Source organism: Anoplolepis gracilipes, chromosome 4, assembly GCF_047496725.1.
Source record: "Anoplolepis gracilipes chromosome 4, ASM4749672v1, whole genome shotgun sequence".
Classification (NCBI taxonomy): Eukaryota; Metazoa; Arthropoda; class Insecta; order Hymenoptera; family Formicidae; genus Anoplolepis; species Anoplolepis gracilipes.
In genome coordinates this window covers 11,435,712-11,457,953 of record NC_132973.1, presented here as the reverse complement: position 1 = coordinate 11,457,953, position 22,242 = coordinate 11,435,712, and the positions used below count along the sequence as shown (strand labels likewise).

General features: G+C 30.8%; 1 protein-coding gene across 7 annotated transcripts in view; it reads left to right on the top strand.

The window, feature by feature from the left end:
- Positions 1 to 22,242, top strand: part of Sick (sickie) — a 183,905-nt gene that overhangs the window by 138,538 nt on the left and 23,125 nt on the right. For all 7 annotated transcript variants that reach the window (XM_072891062.1, XM_072891063.1, XM_072891059.1 and 4 more), the window contains 6 exons: positions 3,951 to 4,298; positions 4,565 to 4,792; positions 5,306 to 5,723; positions 5,933 to 6,074; positions 8,704 to 8,942; positions 9,740 to 9,891. In XM_072891062.1, the coding sequence (XP_072747163.1) occupies positions 3,951 to 4,298; positions 4,565 to 4,792; positions 5,306 to 5,723; positions 5,933 to 6,074; positions 8,704 to 8,942; positions 9,740 to 9,891 (1,527 nt within the window). The remainder of the gene's footprint in view (positions 1 to 3,950; positions 4,299 to 4,564; positions 4,793 to 5,305; positions 5,724 to 5,932; positions 6,075 to 8,703; positions 8,943 to 9,739; positions 9,892 to 22,242) is intronic.

Sequence of the window (22,242 nt, the reverse complement as noted above, 5' to 3'; positions counted from 1 at the left end):
GAGATATCGGTCCCGGTGTAACAACCCTTTTCGAACCCCTTAGAGATAAGGGAACGGGAACGTAGGGAACTCGGCTTGTGCATGGTCTTCTTATCGCTGACCAAGGTAATGCTTCTCTTTTGTAGCCTTTCGAACGTAAATCAAGTCGATTAAATGCTTTAGGGCAAAGGAGCTCGTAGAAACACCATACCTTTTGAAATAAAAAAAACTATAATTTTTACTTTGATGATATTATAATCTAACATTTTAATTATACAACATAACATATACGTATAATTTAATTAAATTAATATTTTACTCTCTTTTTGGACAAAAAAGGATAAGTCTCTTTTGGTTTATAAAAATATTTAATAGGATTTGTATATGCGGGCAGAATATTAAATTCGAAATTGAAGTACAACGTGTGCATATGTCTTTTTTTAGAATAAAATTAAAATATCGCGCACTGAATGATAATTTCCCTGACAACTTTATAATTAATGTTTAATAGTAATAATGTCCATAATTTTGTGATATAAAATATTTTATGAGAATTACATCAACGTTCTATAAATGTTAACAAATTCATTAAAAAATTTTAAATTATAATAAATAAAATATGGATTAAAAAGAAAATGCAATTGAAGTGTAATGTTCAGTCAACGGGATCTTTGTGCTCTTATCGTAAGTTGAATCAAGTCGTTACTCCTGCGGCACCCTGTAGCGAACGGGTGCAGTATTCGGGAGGGCGCGCGCGAGTATACTTGCCGGTTAGTAATATTACACGGTGTGCGTGGGAGAAGTGGGGGCGAGAGAGCCGGTGAGCTATGGATCGTCGACCCTCACAGTCGGCGGTTAACATTCGGACGCCTCGTACGTTACATTCGGAACCGTGCCGAAGGCGCGGGGGTGTGATAAAGTGCGGCCCTTTATATATTTTCCGGGGTGAAAATCGCGGTGAACATAAATTGTCTTAATTAGTGCAGTAATATCGAGTGTATCCTCATCAGAGTGAGAACAGTATCGAGGATAGTAAAGGACTATCCCTTAAATGAAGTGAAAAAGAAAAAAAGTATAAATTATCTCAAACACTCAAAAAAATATTTTGCTAATGCAGATAGATTTCTAGATGTCTCTCAATTAAAATTTATCGCTACTTTTTGTATCTGTTAGAATATTGTATGTCACGTACAGAATTTATAGCAGCGATATTCTAGCGATACCTCTAAGAAAATTTAGATCCTATTGCCAAATATTAATCACAAATATAATTGTCCTTGACAATAGGCCTTAAAGATAGGCATGACAGAAAAATGTTCTGTCTAAATTACACTAATAGTACAGATATAAAATCTGTCTCTGTCATTTAAATTGATCAAGTGCAAAATATATGCAGTATCACAGTATTTGTTTCAATTAATTTTTTACACCTAGAAAATTTTTGTTGAAGTTGCAAGATTATTTTTTTGAGTGAATAGAAAGTTTCTTAGTGGATTAATGTTATCGTAATCCAATAAACAAAGAATTTCTCTTAAATTTTTTAAATTAAAATTTATCATTTTTTAACTATTTAATAAAATATTTAAATTTTTTAAATTACATCGAGAACGAATTGAAAGTCACTGTTGATAAAAACATTTCTAATTTTTCCACAGAGAAATTCACGTGATAAATTTTCGCTGGGTTTGCTTATTACTTCACAATTACCTTTAAGATGTTTGATTCGTGATTGCAATTTGATTCTATTCCAGAAAAAGTAATTTATGTAAAATCAATTAATTAGTTAATTTTAATTTTCACAGTTTGAATCAATTTGCATAATAAACTTAAAAAAAGAAAATACTTTTTATACAGGATATAGCATTGCAATTTTAAAATACTTTATATAATCATGGTTAAAAACAATAAAAAAGTTGTGTTATCAAAAAAGGGATAGAGAAAGAATATGACTGAAATAATTAACAATAAAATAAAATTGTAATAAAGAAAGGTGTTTGTTATGCGTGAAAGATAAGCAAGATTGCAAACTTTTATCACGTAAAAGAGAAAATTCATGGTGAGTAGTTTCTCTAATTTAAAAGCGGAATAATTAAATGAGTAGCAGAATAATATTACCGTTTAGACTTTGTATAAAAACACCTTGAAAAAAATCTTAATTTTCAATTATTTATCTCTCTATGTTATAATTTTAGACGAAATAATGATTCTCAGTATTGGCTAACAATAAGAATAATATATGAAACTCCTAGACATAATTCTGAAGAGAAACATAAGCTGAAGAGAGAAAAAGATAGATTCTCATCCTTTGTTCGAAAATTGTCCTCGAGCCGACCAATCGATATCATTTCAGTCGACATTCGAGGCGTCGTCGCCTTGCTGTGCCGCGTGCTTTACGATCGTAAAAAATGGGTTGTTTCCACGACGAGGATTTGAAAAAATAAACCCCAGACTCTGTGCCGCGCGAAAGAGTCTCGGAAAAGCATCTACTCGGAAAGAGAGATGCGCCCGGTTTATTTGGATTTTCTGCACCCGGTTCGCGTACTTCAAAGGCATGCGAATGTTTGCTGTTTCCTGCTGACAAGGTTGATTGCGCCTAACGTGTAACGTATCGTCTTGGATATGAAAAAATGAAAATAATAAATTCGGGGAGTAAAAAAATTAATTATTAACGATAGGAGAAAGCAAGTTCGCGAAGAGTAATAAAAGAACTCCCAGAAAAAGTAGAATTAAAAAATATATTATGTAAATTGTAGATATTATATATAAAAAGATGGTAAACTTAATAAATTAGAGATTAGAAGAGATTATAAATGTAGAAAACAAAAAAAAAACGTAATCAAAGATCGACGTGGGAAAAGAAAATATAATAAAATTATAATATAATTAAAATTATTCGCCTTGCAAATCAAATGTTTTGTAAGTAAAAGTCTCATATAGGATATATACTGATATAGGATGTATTAGTTAAACTTTTAGTTATTTCCTAAGCAATTTTACATGGAAAAAAAAAAGAATAAACCGGCGCGTGTTTTTTGCAAAGACAAACTAGTAAAAAAAAATGCGTTTGACCTGCGGATCTTTTGTCCTACGTTTTTAGTCTCTCTATACGATTACGATCCTCGTCATAAAAATCTAAAGAGCCTTCCTGCTTCCACCCTTGTGAGTCATTCGCGAATCATGTAGAAGAGTGAAATGGTATATATCCTTGTTTCGTTTTAATGAACACTTTAGTTTTAAAGGTTCTATTCTATTTCTTCTTATTCTTTTCGTACCCTATTTTCTAGAAATTTGTACACCTTTTTTTAGAGAAATAATTAAACTTTTTAAGAAAAATTTTTGTTAATCGTCAATGATCTTAGAGACAGTATTATGTTGTATTTTTATTACATGTATATTCATATATTCATGGAACATTTTTCTTAAATAATTTTACGTATTATTTTATTTATATTTTTTATATATGTTGTTTTTGTAATTATTTATAATAGATGTGTTTATATGAAAATAGATTATCTAGAGAATGAGAATAGCGCAGTAAAAATTGGTGTAGTGTCTCGTCATAGTGGCGCCTATGTTCTGAATCATCAAGGGTTCTGACTTCTATCAAGCTTGGAAATCGATATCTCTCTTATTATGAACCTTTAACTAACGTGTTTCGTGGATGATAACAACAACATCAATCTTATTTTAGCTGCTTAATATTTTTAATAATTTATTGACAATAAATTGATAAAGATAAATAGAGATGTGTATTCAAGTAATTTTAAAATCGTTTTATTGTATTGTAAGATTTTTTTTAATATCTTGCGATATATTCAATAATTAATTATATATATTGAATATAACTTTAAGAAATAATTCCGCATAATTTCGTATGACTTTTGAATATATGTATTAAATGTATATTTTATTATTGAATATACGTATTATAATAGACTTATATGTATATTATCTTTCTATGTGCCAAATAGAGGGTGCCAGGCGGAGGGGGTGTGATTGTGGGGGGTGGCGGAGGTTCGGCCACCCCCCAAGGGGCGCAGCAAGGTAACAGTCATAACCTGGTGTACCGCGTGGTGGGTTCACGCGGACACCCCGGTCATCATTCGCACGTAAAAAAGTCCGACAGCTCTCAGCAAACTGAGAGCTCGGCCTTCAAGCACCAGCAACAGCAGCAGCAGCAGCAGCAACAGCAGGGTTCGAACAGTTCCAGCGGCAGCTCCAACAGTCAACAATGGAAGAAATACATCGAGGCGGGTGTCGCAAGGGAGAGAGACAAGGAGGGCGCACCCCCCAGTCCTAGTCCCTCCAGAAGATCGCAGGTAAGATATTAAAAAATATTTAATCCAAGTCCTCGATTCCTCTATATCATACATATTTTTCATATTGTACAATAAATAAATTAACTATCTGGCTTGAATCTAATATTAATAGTTGAATAATTAAAATTGATAATCGTATAAAAAAGATATGCCTACAATAAGAGATTATTAATTTATTATTTAAATTAAAAATAGCTTTTTTATCCTATATATTGTATGATATTAATATTATTAATAATTTTAATTTAAAAAATCGAAATATACAGGATAAGCATCGGAAGCAGGCCATGGCTGAATATGCGAATGGCGAGAAACCACAGAAAGTTTCATCGGGTACGTCGACCAGCGGAAGTAGCAAAGTTCGCGGGGTACCACAAAGTTTCGGCTATGTTAAAAGGCACAGTGCGGGTACCAGTCCAAGTCCCAACGGCGTTCAAAATGGCAATAAGGACGCCACTAGGACGGCTCAAGTTAGTGCTGTGCCAAGGACCAAGGTAAAGTCAAAATTATTAATTCTTGTACATTGTCTAGAATTATACACAGTCACAGATTCTTTTAATCCAAAATCTTTAAATTTTTAGAGAATCAAAAATTATATATTTTACAATCTTCAATCTTTAATTTTTAATCTAAAATCTAGATTACAAAATCTATAGTGACTGTCAAATCTAATATCTCTGAATTCGAAAAAACTTTAAAAAGTTGAATTTTTTTTACTCCATTCTAGAATCGAAATTTATATAATTTTATTGATTTTTACTATTCTTGGATACTTGATTTTTAACATTTAAAAATTTTTGAATTTCTTTAATATCTGATTAAATAAAAAGTTGAAATATATAAAAATCATGTTTGTTAAATTAATTATTTCTTAATTGAACATATTCAAATTAATACTTGTGTTTTAGTGTAAAACTATAAAACAGCTTTATCTTGATTTATTTCAAAGTTAAGTCTGTCTCTCAAATAGAGTAAATTAAGTTAGAGTTGTTTCTCTTGGTGCACAGGTTAAAGTGTCCGGCGGCACGCAAACGTGCACAACGGAATTGCAAGCCAACTCCTCAGGATCCAATCAGGGTCATCACTATAAGAGCTATAGTCTCACCGGTCCCAGTGCCAGTCAGCTTTCTCAATCAGTACGGGATCGTCTCATGTTGGGCTCTCAGAGTCTCCCGAAACCAGGCAGTCCTGAATTCACCGCTCTCTTCGCATCCGCTCATCATCGTGAGAGAGGAACTGGCATTGGACCGGCGAATACCTCATTTTCACCCCGAGTACTCAAACCGTCTGATGGTAGTCTGAGCGATACATGCAGTAATTACGCGGCACCTGATCTTCAAGGTTACTATGGCACGCCCAACAGTCCCTATACTACTTCGTGGATGAGACATAGCAACACCTATACGCCCAGCGGACGATCTCAAGGTGATTTGATCGAAATATTGTTATTTTTTAAGTAAGATATTAAATTAAAAGATAATGCAAATTTTCAGTCAATTTACACATTTATTTTATATTTCATTTTAATATAATTTTTTATTTACAGTTTATACCTATACAGTTTTTTGTTATTCTTATTTTACAAAATTTGTATATAATTTTTTTTAACTTGGAACCATTATTTTTTTTTTTAGGAATGGGTTTATGCGAGGCAGACAGTGTGGAATCATTAGGCTCGCATCGTGCGAGCTTAACACATGCCCGTCTTTTAATGCATCAAAGGGACTCTACAGGATCTCCAGCACCGCCCAGATTAAACAGGAGCAACTCCATCAGGTGAAAATTTCTAACACCTCACTCATTAATTTAAAAAATATTCTTTATATTATATTTTATTTTAATAATAATAGAACTGTATAAGACTCCATATATACATGTATTTATGTATGTATGTATGTATATATATACATACATACATATATATAATATATAATACTTTAAAACTTTGCAACCATCTTTTAATAGCTAAATATTTTCTGAAGGGAATATAAAAGAATCTTTAAAATATAATAGAATATAATTTTTTTTCTTTTTAATCTTTTGTTAAAAAACATATATATGTATACATAAATTAGAAATTCACTAATTTCATTTTTATTTTGAATATTTGAGTTAAATGTCGATCATTGTGAGAACTGATTTCAATTTTGACCTGATTGTGATATGTAGTATAATATTATAACACGCTTAGAAGATGCAAACGACTTCAATATTCAATTAGTTCTCAATCGACGATTAGTTCTTTCTCTTTTTCCAGCTCTCTTCTCTCACTTATTCTTTAATTAATCAATTCAACCGTGAAATAACACAGGACAATTTGATTGACCATTCTAGCCATCTGCGGGACAGGACATTCCCAAGGTAGTGCGATAATACACACTCGGCGAGTCCGTTTTTCACGCATAAGTGTCAAAGAACATGAACAGAGTCGTAATACACATAAGCACTCGTTTTCACGCACCGCGGATCCTTCAACATCCAATGTCGATCGGATTCTTGGATTCGAAGATTTTTTGCAATATATATTATTAACTTATCTTAGAGAGAAAAGGAGAGAAAAAGAGAGAGAGAGAGAGAGAGAGGAGAATCTAGAAACCGAGCTTTGAAAATCGTTAAATTCAAAAAGTTACAGAAAAATTGGTTTCTGGAATTAAGAATTATAAACTTTAAATATTTGACATTTCAAGATTTCTCTATCTTAGAATTTAAAAGTCTAAATTCTAAGATTTTTAGATTTAAAAATAATAGATTATAAAATTAAAGAATCCTCGATTTTTTTAATTCTTAGATTTTGAAATATAGTTTAAATTCTAAAGTTCATTTTAAAGTTCATTTTTAAGACCCACTATCCTTGACTCCTAAAATTTTTAGATTTTATGATCTAGTAACTTGGCTCTGAAATTTGATGTTTCAAATTATTCAAAAATTTTGAGATTATAGATTTTAAAATATTTGAAATCTCTCTAGAATAACAGAAAATCGTAAATTCTTAAATTTTTGACTCCTAGAATCTTTAAATATTTAAATTCTAGATTTTTTAAAGATTACTAGATTTAAGATTCACTTTATTATACTAATACAATAAAAGTAATTCACCGAGTGTGTCCCACGTGTCTTCGATATATTATGCTGATAGTTATTTCTGCCAGATTCGACGTCGCCTATTGTGTCAAAGTCCATTTTTCAATCGTGTTGCTTGTGTAGCTGCATGCATGCGTGATGCTTTATCAATATTCTAAGCTGAGATTAAAAGCAGAAGTCTGTGCTTTGGAGTAATAATAATCATGTTTGATTAAACGAACAATATTGAAAAAATATAAAAATATTTGAATATAAAAATAATGATGAATTCAGGTCGGAATGTCGATTCAATAGATCGATAGCTGATGTTCCATTGCCGTGAAATTGAATATACACAATGATGCAGATCTCAGGAAGTGGCCTTTGACTTCCTGTCAAGTAGAAGTAAGCTTATCTTTTAATTAAAAACACTTTCTGGGATCGACTAATTGCACACACTCGACTGGTAGACAAACGTATTCTCGTTGCCGGGATTGACTGAAACACTCGAAATCCTCTTTTTTCCAACATAATTGATACTCTTGATTTTTCACTGAGAGATGTTATAAACCTTTGCTTCCGGAACGTATATAAACATATATAAACATCGTTTTCCTATAATAAAAATAATTTTTAATCTTTTTTAATTTTTTATAAAAGTTACTTATTATTCTTGTATTTTAATAATTTTAATAAGTTTTCAAAAATTATAAGAATTAAATATAAAATAAAAATGAGAAAATAAAGAAAAATTTCTTTAAAATTTTATAAAAATGACTTGAAGAATTTGAAAACTGAAAGCATTAAATATAAAACAGGCAAAATAATACACGTAATACTAGATTTGAAAAAGAAAAATGTACTTTTTTAACAAAATAGCAGTGAAAAGAAATTGGATCTACAACAGTAGATTTTTAATAGAAAATAATTTTCCTTCAAGCACATTGTCTTTTTCAAGCACGCGATAATTGTGTGTGCTTACAATTAGTATTACATAGATAATGATAAATAAAATCAAAACCGGACGCTAATGAGAAATGATTGCAAGATTATAGATGCTGTATGCTAAATTATAATTTAAAATACTTTAAGGATCAAAAACAAAGTTTCATTGAAAATTGCAGTATTAATTTTCCGATAATATCGATTGATAAAGACACTCCTTTCAGCTGAATATATTCGATGTCAATACTTTAACTTTGATATTGGCTGGTGATATTGGTATCGATAAAATAGCCCGAGCTGAAAAGCAATCCTCTCGGAGTCTGGTTTGATAGAAGAACATCATTTAAAGACGCCTCGGGGGGAATCTCTAAGAGAACACGTTGCGCTTGTGTTTTCACAGATCTACAAAGAGCGAGAAGATGTACCCATCGATGCTGGCACGCGGCAGCGGTGCTTCGTCGTCGGTGGGTGAGGAAGTCGGAATAGGCATGGGAGTCGGGGTAGAACCGTATTACAGCGTTCCCGTGGGATCAGCGGGATGTACCGGCCAGCACTGGTCCCAGCCAACATCACCGACACCCACGCACACTTCGCGACAACCACCGAACTTGTATCAGCACGTACACAAGGATGATGACAGTGAGTATATCGTCATAAAGTATAAAAATCAATATCAAAATATTTAAAAACCTGTATGTTACATTTGTCGCAAATTTGTGAAAAAGTTTATACCAATTTTAAGATTAATTTTTTGAATTGTTAATTGTCAGAAAGAGGGAAGAAGCCCAAAAACATCTTTGAATTAATAAAAAACGGGATCAATATTATATTGAATCCTTTCCTAATGAATTTTGAAGTGAGTTGAAGTCTCAAAAATTGATGATTACACGTTGCTAATGGAAGTAAATGAAATAATTAAAGAAGCGAAAAAAAAAACAAAGAATAATAAAGAAAAGCAAAGAGAAAATTATTAATTCATTTATTTAAAAAAAAAAAGATAAAAAAAATAGTAATTGGCTATGAAGAAAGAATGATATGATAAGAATATATGATTAAGAGGGCAGAATAGAAACAATAATAGTAATAAGTGCATAATAGTAAATAGGAACAAATTATTCAAAAGTACATTGTAATTTAAATTAAATATCTTAAAAATTTCTCATTTGGTGAAAAAAGAAAATTTTATTAAATTGTCTTAAAGTAATATTAAAATGTTTAAGAATTGTGAAAAAAAGGAAAATTTTTTAAATTAATCTGAATTATTCTGTAGATTTATATACGCGAAAGATATAATAAATTAATAACATAGTTTTGAAATTAAAATTTTTTTGTATAATCAGATTAAACACGGATATTAATATTGATTCTAGAATGAAAGATCGATAATTAATGTGCGATAAATGCAATAAGGAAGGAATCTTTTGCGTTTGCTTTAGTTCATGGCTCTTCGGTATCATTGGTGTCTACCGCGAGCAGTCTTTACAGCTCGGCTGAAGAGAAGCAAGCTCACGAATTGAGAAAATTGCGTCGCGAGTTGTTAGATGCTCAAGAGAAGGTGCACTCGTTAACCAGTCAACTTTCTACAAACGTAAGTACTATATACATATAATACGTATAATTGCGATCTTATTTATGTGTCGCTTCAATTTTATATGCGGCTGTTAATATTGAACTTTGCTCCACTTTGATATCTATCGTCGCGATTGTTCACCGTAACGAGCGTGCGATGATTAACACAAAACGATGTCGCTATAATTGCGAATAGCGACTAATTAACACGACCGGATCTATCATCGCCGCGAATGGGACGTATGCAGTTAGTCGCATGGAAACAGAGCAAATTGGCGTGGATGATTAGTTATAATTAATCGACAATTAGCGAGCCTACAAGCTAGTATTCTCTAATGAACTTCGAAACTCCTGTAACCTGTTGCAATGATCTTGTATATGGCAATTATCTGTCTATTGCGACAGCCAGATCAAGATCCGTACGTTTACTAGGTTACATATTAAATACTTTATGTTAACATAAATTTTATATATATATATATATATATATATACACCGAGTGTCCGGTAATTACCGCCCTACCTCTCTAGGGTAGATAGAGCAGGTCAAACTGAACATAAAAGTCCTCTATTATTTTGCGATTTGCGCAATAATCAATAAACTATTAATTAAAAACGTTCAGCGAACGAAATTATATATATATATACAATATCGTTCGCTGAACGTTTTTAATTAATAGTTTAATAATTATTGCGCAAATAGTAGAGGACTTTTATGTTCAGTTTGACCTGCTCTATCTACTCTAGAGAGGTGGGGCGGTAATTACCGGACACCCTATATATATAAATATATTTTTAATTTCATAGGTTTTATTTATATTTCTTATTTCTTGCAGTAATTTTAATTTTTATTTAAAAACTGACTTAACGTGCAATTTTTGTCTTAATTAATATAATAATTAATTTAAATTTTTCAATTTAATTTTAATTGAATTTCTTAAATATCACAACGTAAAAATACACTTGAAAATATTTATAATTTACGAAGGACATCGAATGATACGCTAGAAAGAAAAATATATGTTTTCTATACATATATGTTTTTTTTTTAAATACAGAATAATATTCGATATCGGAGTGAGTATCGATAAAAAAGTATCGATATTGGATAAAACATTTTTATTTCAAAAAGCGCGCGCTGCAGAGCGAATGCACCTGCAGTCGACTGGCCGTGGGACCACTTGGTGGTCTCGACTTGCCAACCAACACACCAACCAATAGGATCGAGCGTCGCTCAGGCCCCGTAGACCGTCATCGAGTCCCTACCGAGTCACGGAGTCCGAGTCCGAGATGCTTTGATGCTTCACGCGCTCAGTTCTCAGTTGGCGTCATGCAGCGTTTGACGTCGCACGTGTATTTTTGATTCGCAAATCGATCGTGATCTACGTGCTTCTCCAATATTTTCTTCGTGATCGTGATCGGGATGTGAGGGTGTGTAGTTTGATTTGATTTGAATCTCTTGATTATTAACTCGTGGAATATATTGAAACGGTGACTCAAAGGTGATTGTCGAAGGAGAGAATTAGAAAAGAAAATAATTGTGCAATTTGCGCGAGATTGTTCGTTTGGATCTATCGATTTTCTCTTCTGATACTATCCGATGCATTCGTATACCTTCTGATACGTTATCGCGTGTTATCTATCACAATGATTATTCGAATGTGTATACGAGTGTCTATCTCGCTGCAAGCTGGTAGCGTTTTAGAAATATGTAAGAATATCAATAGACACGTGTATATTACTTGAAGCGTTACTTTTGTTAGAGTTTATATCTCAAACTTGTGAAATATCAAATCATCATATAATTATCGTAAAAATTTATTGATCATATTGATAATGATTTATTATTATGAAATCTTTACTATATTGAACAACTTGCTTGATTTGATTGAATTTATTATTGAGAATTTAATCTTTCGATGGTGAGATATACATACACATATTATTTCCTATTAGCTAATTTTGGAATAATAAAACTTTACGAAAGTACAAAAAAAAAAACTTAATCAAATTACACAATTGATTAAAAACTTTATTTATTATTTTATTAATTATTAATAATTAATAAATAATCGTACACATATTTTTTATCCATTGTCTATTAAATTAGTGAATGACTTTCACTTAAATTGAAAGTTAAAGAACTTATCGATGAAATTTTAGAGTTACATATCTCTCTATAGATAATAGTTTAGTAAGATGATTATAGACTCTCGAAGAAAATTACGTGGTATTCAATTTTCACTAACAGGAAACGCCAAATTTTCATTTTCGACATTTTATGTCACATTATACTCACGGACTCGCGTTTATCTCGCTAGATATCGCGATTCTCTAAGTATGCCACATTTCTCTCGCACGTTACCTATACAACACAGTAACCTCTTTGCCACTCTCGATATATCGACAAAGTCCATACGCGAGAAAATCGATTGTTGACAGAAATTAAATTTCACATATAAAAGTCTCAAATTCCATTGCGTAACAAAAACAAATTATATCTCTTTCATAATTTATTTATTTAAAGAAGAAAGAAAATTGATTGATTGAAGACTCTTAATTGTAAATGCAACATTTTTTTCTTTTTATAACTCGTCTAATTAATCAGTAGATAGGAGAACCTTTCTAAAGGAAAATGAAATAATTTATAATTTTGCTCCATTACAATTGAACATATTTAAAATCTGAATATCGATAATGAGGAGAGGGACCTCTCAGGTCGAGATCGCAGGGTTCGCGTTCATCGCACTCTCGAACGTGCGTACGTACATACATATATGGCAGAAATAGAGGGAATCCTAGGTCGTTCCTAAGAGTCGCGGATTTTTGCGCGGTCGCCGGCTGCATCGTGCATTCTCGAACCGCACACACATAGTCGTACTTACTCGGTTGCTTTTCTTCTCTTCTCTCTGTATATACGAGTACGTCATTCCCTCAATCCCTGAAGAAATCTCGCGAGAACGTCGCACCCGTATTTAGTTATTGACACCCTATATATGGCGGGGTAAGTGCGCTCTCGATGTAGATGCAGGCTGCATTCGAGAATGTACGCAGATGCTCTATATTTATTTTTTACTTGTATTATATTGCATATTATCAGCAATTGTAATAAATATCATTGTTAACTCACAAACTCAATTTTAATTTAATTTAATTTTATTTTATTTAATTTTATTTTTTAATCTGGTTTTTACATTATATACACTCATAAAGCGATTACCAGTTTGTAATTATTTAAAACGCTTTTATATAATGACGTAAAAAATATTCTATATACACATACAAAATTCTTTAAATTCATTAAAAAATTTTATTTTAGAATATCTTTCTGTTTAATATATAATTCTTATTACGATGTTAAAATAAAATTTTCCAACGTCAGCTTTATATTTTCGATTTTACGTAACATTGGTGTAATATTGACAGCAGCAGAGCGAATTGCGAATAAATAATCCTAGACCTCATCATAAGAGAGAGGAAGCCGATTTATCGAAACATTTAATTAGACTTGTGGAAGTACCGCGTACCGATACTATTTCCCCTTTCTTCGATGTATCAGCGCCACGGAGAGAGTAGCATACACGAGTCATAACACACACACACACACTAACACTCTGTACTCTAATTGTACGTTTAATTGCTCGTAGAACATAAATCGCCGCGAAACGCTCGACGAAGCGGAAAATCCACAGAGCTTGCTTGGTCCGAAATGCAGTCCGAATCCGCTCCTTGTGATTCTTCTCTCGCCACTTTTCTCTCCTCTCGCTACTCGATCGCAAAGCGTTTAATGTTTTGCCTCGCTAATAGCACTGTAAACAGAGGAGCCCCCCCCCCCAAAAAAAAAACGAAACCGTGATTATCTCTCGATTTTATCGAAGACAAAAAATAGCGATTTAGTCATTTTGTGTAAAGGTTTCAAACGATCACTGCTTTCCTGCCTCCCTTTTATGAATTTTTAATTAATTTTTCCGATGCAAATTTCGCAAACTAACTATGCAATATTTGATATTATTGATATAAAATTTTTGTAGCTTTCCTCTCTTTTTTTCATTTTTTTAAATTAATTTTTAAAATTAACAGAAAAAATGTTGAATTTCGACAGTATTTAATTTTAAATTAAAAAGATCTTACAGTACTTTTTTTATATTGAATATCACACAAAGATTGATAAATTTTAAGTTTATAATTATGTTTAAGAAAAACATTTTTATATTAGAGAAATATCAATTTACATATTTCCTTTATTAAAACAATTTCAATATCGATTATATGAATTGCCATTGTAATTAATTTAGAGAAATCCCGGAAGTTCTCACTCTCTCTCTCTCTCTCTCTCTCTCTCTCTCTCTCTCTCTCTCTCTCTCTCTCTCTCACTCTCTCACTCTCTGGGCAACAGGTAGTAAAACTTTACAAAAAATTGACTAATCTGTGCCTCAAGGAATTTGAAAAGATAACTGGCTCATTTATAAAAATTTAAAGCTACTAGATACCGTATTTTACGACCGCGATTCATGCGCTATAGCGTTTCGTTATCATAAATTTTATAGCCTAATTTCTAATGATAGTCCATTCGTAAACGGATATTTATCGCATCCGATGAGCAATAATGATCGATCGACCGCATTATCGAGATTTATAGTGAACAGTGTTTCCATGCGCTTTCATTATACGTTATGTAATTTATATTATCGCTTATATTTCCTGTATGGTGAAAAGAAAAGCAACATAATTATACCATTTAGTTTAAATTTATTCTCTATAAAAAAAAATTTGAAATTATAGACTTCTTAGTAGTTTACATTTTCTATATTAGTAATATGCCGTTTTTTTAAGAGTTTTATTATTTATTTATTTATTTATTTATTTGAAGTGGCGCATACTTTTGCTTTATATTTATGACCTACAGCATAGAATCTTAAACTAATATTTCAGAAAATAGGATACTTCAGTGTCTGAGATTTTTGTGTGACTTTGTCTAATCTAAACAACATAAACCCTCTTTTCGAGGGTCGACCAGAAAAATAATTTTTCAAAGAAGATGTGTGTAAATATATATTTCCTTCTCTCAAAGTCTGAATAATTTTTATATAAAATAAAAATATCACAATAATATAATATAATAATATAATAATAAACAATAATATGAATAACATGAAAAAAAAATAATGTAATACAGAATCCTTTCATGTTTGACAAGTGTTTTAAGTTTTATTAAATTCATTCGATTTTGCTTATTATTTATCCGAATGAAACTTACAATCTTTATATGCAATCTAAATTCCAAGAGCTATTTTTAGGAGTAATCTTAAGCTAGTTATGAATTCATTCGCAAAAAAAAAGAGAATGTCTCGTGCGTCTTTCGATTGTAAATATGTAGGTAGGATTTTGTCGTTGAAAGTCACTACTAAAATACGATTGGCAACAATAAAACTCTATATATAGAATTGCAAATTCCCAGGGAGGGGAGCGTTCTTTTGACAAATCACCGTCGGGAATTTACGAAAACGATTAGTGAATGGAATATTCGGGAAAGGAAACAGCAATATAGGAGGATTCGACGTCGTTGTCGTTGATCTTTGCGAGATATTGTAACGAAAGCAAGGAGCAAGAGAAAGACTGACAATACAGGCGCTGCGTTTCGTTCTTTTGTGCGCGCGAGGGTCCGTGAATGTGTGTTCAGGATTTACTATCCCGTCGTGTGACCCCGCGATTTCATGGCCGCAACAATCGATCGTGAAGCAAAGGATCCCTTGAATCATTCTACGGGAGTACTGCCCTCGCCGATCAATGCCGTGACTTCTTAGAGCATTGATAAATATTTCGCAATAATATAAAGGACGTCCGAAAAGTACATAAATGAAAGATATTCGAGTTTGACACTAAAAATTGTCCAAAGAATCTTATTTTATGCACACACATGAACTTTACTCGTAAATCTTACGATATACATATAATTTACGTAATTATTATTTAGTTCATTTTATCTGGTATTTCTTCATGTACACAGAAAAAAAGTAAATGTCAAATCAAAACTTATATACTCATATGAACGCGTTCATTGTTTCATATATACGCAACAATTTATAATCTTCTTGGAAGAATTTAAAAATTTCCACGATATTATAATCTTATTTCAATATCACAATTGTCATTTTAAGATTAAAATCATTATTTTAATTCTAAAAAAATTATAATCTTCGATTTGAACATGTGTTATTTTCTAGCCAACATTTTTTCCTCTCCATTCAAGAAAATTATTCTTAAATGAGAAGAATATATTTTTTTTTGTTTAAACTATATAAAATGTCTTCATCTAAGCAAATTTTCTTTATTTAACGCAATATAATCTCATCAAGATTTACATTTTGAAACCAAAGATATTGTCAAAGTAAGAATATTCTTTTTTTCTGTGTAGAACTGTCATATATTATGGATTTTATAGTCTATATTTATTTGCTTTAAAAAAGTTATTTTAAAAAATAATAAATATTATTTATTAATGTATTTAAAAAAAAAATAGTTAACAAAACGAAAGATTCAAAACTTCTTATATAAATCTCGAACGACGATTCGCTATTAATCACGATTTACAAGGAAGATTCACAAGGTGAGCTTTTACGAGCGACTTTGTTAATCGACTTTGTAAATGATTACGTCACTTACGATCGTCCTTCGATGTGCTTAGTATTACAACACCTTAACCATGTGGCGCAGAAACGTTCTTCGATCCAGATAGAATGATTAAATCTTAGAGTCGCATAATTAAAAACAGAGATTGCCCATATAGTTGTTGATTAAGCAGCGGAAATACATTGATGGTTCAGATAGTGCTGCTTTCATATATACATACACATTGTATGTACATATGTCGATTTTATTAGTGATTCTAGCTCGTACGCATGACGTTTTTCTTGCGATATTCTAGCAACCAGCGCGAGCATGTTTGTAATTAAATCTCGTAATGCGCGAGTCTCTCCATTTGCTCGCTTCATTACAACGCATCATTCGTCACTCTTTCCAAACACACGTGCTGTCGCCGATGGCATCGAAATTATAGAAACGCGAAAGTAGGTGAACTAGATTTATTCGGACGAATTTTCATTTCGGCCAGATTCATTATCAGTCTTATTCTGTAAGCAAAAATTTAATTAATAAATTCTATTAATTTTAATAGATTTCTTTAAATTCAAACCGCTCAAACTTTAAAATTTAAATTTTAAAATATTGAAACATTGATCAAGACAAATTAATTATAAATAATATCAAAAAGAGACGTTTTGATACAGTTGGATAATGAAAAATTATTTTTTACAATGTTATTTTTAAAATTTTAAATAGAATTATTTAATCATTTAAATATTACAAAGATGAATTTTTCTTGATAGATAATTTAAAAAATGTCGATTCCTTTTCAATGCATATTCTATTAAAGTGAAAAGTTGCATTTATATGTATATGTGCATCTAGAGAGAATAATTTTGTATCTTCAAATTCAAATGCAGTATAGTATTCACTTACGTATCTGTCATCTAATTAGTAGTTCTGGTGCGCATCAAAATGCTTTTTTTTCACACTTTTGCGTGACCGATCACGCAATGCGTACATTATCATTAATTAATTTGTAATCTCTAACCGCATCTATACTATCATAGAGCATACTATTCGGGAATCGGACTCAATTAATATTTATTTATGTTATCAATATCTAAATAGTTAAATTAAACTAAAAATATTAAATTACAAATTTCTATAAATAAATATAATATCCATTATTTGTATATATTACAATATATATATATATATATATATATATATATATATATATATATATATATATATACATATATATAAATACTAATAAATATATTAATAAAGATTAACTGCTTTAATATAATTAGTAATCAATTAATAAATTATTATGACAAATAATATGTTAAATATTAATAATTTTTAACAATAATTCTTTATATTGATGTTAAAACTTTCAGAGAAAGATTACGAAACAGTAAATTACATATGTATATGTCTCAAATATATCAAAATTTCCACATCACAATTTAGATATCGAGAAATCGCATAAACAAAACGTTCTTATCGATTATATTATTATCACCAAGAATGGAGAGGGAGGATGCTCAGAAATGTCAACTTGCGCGATTCGTAAACTTGGAACAAAAAACAGTATATCGAGAACACACGTGGGAGTTCTGTTAATCCATCGAGCGGCCGGTTTATTGGCGCAGCCAGCCATAAATTGCAATTATTATTATCCTTGCGATCCTCTCGCGAAATGATAGCCAGCAGCAACACTTCTTTCGTGTCTGTGCGAAATTTTTAAAACCAATTCCTGAAATTTTTTATTCTTGAAAAAATGTTGCGTGACTCGCTGGACCTTATGATTTAATTCGAATATGAAATATTTTAATGAGATGTGAAGGTTACAATGTGAAAAATTAAACGACGCGTTTACTTTAGAATAAACGTTGAAAATCGATTAATATTAAATTATTTTAATAATTTAAAAACTGAAAAAAGAATTTTTAAATTAAAACTTACAAAGTAATATACAGAGAGAAAGAATAGATATAATTTCTCTCTCTCTCTCTAAATTACAATGTAATTTATTGAATCATGTATGTATATACATAGTAAAATTAATTATACAATTATCTTAAAAATTTAATTTTTTAAATTAATTATATACATGATATAATTTTATAACTGTATTAAATGATGATATATTTACATCTTGATATTTTTTTTTACATTTCATAAAATAAATATTTTGATATTTTAATGTTCTCTATCAGAATCATAGGGTTGATTTTTAAGAAGCAGCTGTGTGCTATATTTTCAAGGACTCTCAGAGTACTACGTTGAATTACTATTACTCAATAGTTAGCCCGGATCCTCTAGCCTCTCATGATGATATACAAGGAGTTTTGTTTTTTATCGGCGTTTTTTTTCTCACGTAGCGACGTTGAATTTCTTCAACATTTTTGAATTATACTCTTTTCTTTGCGTTCAATTCAATATCGACGTTGAATTAGTCTTGAGAATTTATCCTTTATTCTGTTTTTACATCCACGATCCAATCAACCGACCAATTACGCGAATTCTCTGTCGGAGAATTCTCGCATTTTTTGCGAGAGCTGCTTCGTTAGCGGAAGTGGATCCTGTAAAGATAGAAACATGTTTGGAGGACATTCTTGTCGTAGGCTAATCAAAACTACCGTTGAGAATATCGTAAACAATCCGTAATCTTGACTCATTACTACTTAGGATGTTTTAATGCAAATTTAATCTGAAATATTTGAATTTTCAAATGCTGAGTCATTGAATCTTTTTTTCTTCTAGAATTTCTAAGCTTTATTCTAATATACATATATGAGAAAATTTTTTACTTTGAGAGAATTTTAAAATTATAGATGCTTGGAATTTTTAGATTGGAATTGTTACATGTATCGAAATTTTATAATATTAAAAGTATAAGACAAAAAATGAAAAATATACAAAGTATAAGACAAAGAATCAATTAAACTGTAATTTATGATAACATAAATGATTAAATAAAGCAAAAAACACATAATACATGGCAAACTTATTTTATTCAAAAGATTATCAAATGACATGTAATTATTTTAAATAGCAACAATATTTAAGAAATAACACTTTAATATTACATCTCTTTATATAGCAATTATCTGTCATTATATCGTCATTTTTTAAATTATTTAAATAACGTAGTTTTAGTAATTTTTTTTATTTTAAACTTTATTTTACGTCACTGATATTGCGGAAGAGTCTATGAAAGTTAGTAGAGTTGTTGGTTTTCGAGGGAAAGACGAGGGAAAGCAAAGATGCTTATAAAGACGAACACGCATTCAACGCGGTCAGTTAAAATTGAACATTAAAAGGAGAGACAAAAGGCGAAACAACAGTGCGACTTTTAATAAGCGGGACTACGGGATTGGCTGGGTACTTGGCTTCAATCAAGCCCTGGGGTCTCTTCGTCTTCGCATCTATACCTTCAGGGCCTTTGGCCGTTCATATACAAGTGTATGTGTGCGTGTATGCTGGCCTATGAATTAAATCCACCACAATGAATCATTATTATCGTCGTACTTATTGTTATCGCTATTCCCGTCTTTCATCTTCGTCTTTATATTATTTGTTCATATTTTAGTTGTGTTTTTTATTTTTTGCGTTATCAATAACTGATAGACTAAATTTTAATTAAAAAAATTATGGAAAAAATACATTTTATTTAATCTATAATATGAGATTCAGTTTTATTAAAGTAAATTTATTCTAATAAGAATATTTTATATAATTTAATATAAAATATTAATCATTAAATTATGTAAAAATCAAATCTAAAAGTATACAAATACTCTTGCAAATAACATTTTATGAAAATATTTAGTTTATTATTATTATTATTAATAAACACAATTCTTATTAAAAATTTTTACAAATTTTTATATTCGAGATGTTATATTAAATGCAAAAATATTTAATAGGCGATATTATTAAATTTATAAAATTTTTAAATAAATGTTTCTCTTATTAAAATATATATTTTTATGCATGCGTATGTGCATCTACATATTTATACCTATGCCTATGCGCGTGCACATGTGACGCCAAAAGTTAGTAAGTGTCAGAATTTTTTGCGTGTCTCTTTTTCTGAGAACCATGCAATAAAAAATACATCAAGATTTTACGCGAAGAAAACGTGATTAGAGAAACAAGATTTCGTACGAAGTAATGTTAAGTATGACACGCGTAAAAACATGCTTGAATCTACATCTGTATGCATAGTAGAATATCTTCATAGTGCAGACTCGTTTTCACTGATGACGCACACTGATTTTACATTCCATTCTGTTAAATTCTGATTTTTTTTTTTTAATCAATCTTGGCTAGAAAATTCGATTTTTAGAAAGAAAAAAAAGAAAGACACGAGCATGTGCAATCTCGTCAAGTTAAATCATCGATCGATTCGTAGAGACTTCCTTGAAAAATAAATATAGTATTAATCGTTGCAACGATACGATTGCGTCATGCACAAGTAACTTGGCATGCAAATTTCACATTGAAATTTAATGGTGGCGGCATATTATCTCAAGATTGTCTTGTTGATAGTGAATTATGATCAATTTATAGGCTTGAAGATCTTTCGAGTTATATATTTCTTAAGTGCCTTGATTCTTTCATCTCTCGAAATTTATTTTTGTACTGTTTTTATTTGTTTCACCTTGTTACTCTTCTTTATATTGAAGGAATTTTATCATACCTGTTTTGCATAATAATTGTTTTGATCTTTTAGTAAATTAAATGAAAGATTATTACATAATTCTTGAGCATATTATAGTTTAGGTACAGTTTAGATTTATTGTAGATTGAAAGATCTAGATCATTCTCAGACATATTCTCATACCGTTAAGATCACTTTGATACTAAGGCGTGACTTTTCGATCACTCGATATATCGATCATCAGGTGAAAAAGCGAAAGACGCAACGGATAGGCTAGCAAGTTTTTTGTGCAGATTTCGATTCGATATTCCGATCCGCTCGGCGCGGCGCATCGAGATATCGTCATCTCTCGTCTATTTCTCTATTTGCAGTTTCTTGCTGCTTTAAGCAAGTATTGCCCGTATATTTTGCGTTCAGTGACACACCCCGTGATTTATGAAAATTGTTTTATTTTACGGACTGCGGTGCAACGATGTTGTCTCTTTGCCGCGTTATGTAAGGTTGAGTCGCATTTCTCGCGAGATATACGCCGCAATTATCTTGCTCAAACGATGCGAAATCGCGCGTTAATGATATACTCCGTGCGTCTACTCCGCTCTATTTGCTACTGATAATAAAGCCGTGATAAAATATCGCGATACTAGAGATGATGACTAACACAAAGGAAATAACTGTTCTGTATAATAACATGGAAGCTACAACGTAATTGTGTGCGTAACACGTATGTGATGTATAATAATTATATAAATAAGAAAAATCATCATTAATATTCTAGTAGTAAATTTGACTGAATATTTGGAACATTTTGTACATAAAATTAATCAAAATTCAAACATAACGGCGCACAATATTATGACTAAAATTGCATCAATAGTTTTAGCTTGTAATGAGATGAATGCACAGAAAAAAGGCAAGTGTCAAATCAAAATATATACTCATATGAACGCGTTTATTGTTTCATGTATACACAACAATTTATAATCTTCTTGGAAGAATTTAAAAATCTCAAATTTCAACAATATAATCTTATTTCAATACTATAATTGTCATTTCAGGAATAAAATAATTATTTTAACTCTAAGAAAATTGTAATCTTTGATTTGAGCATGTG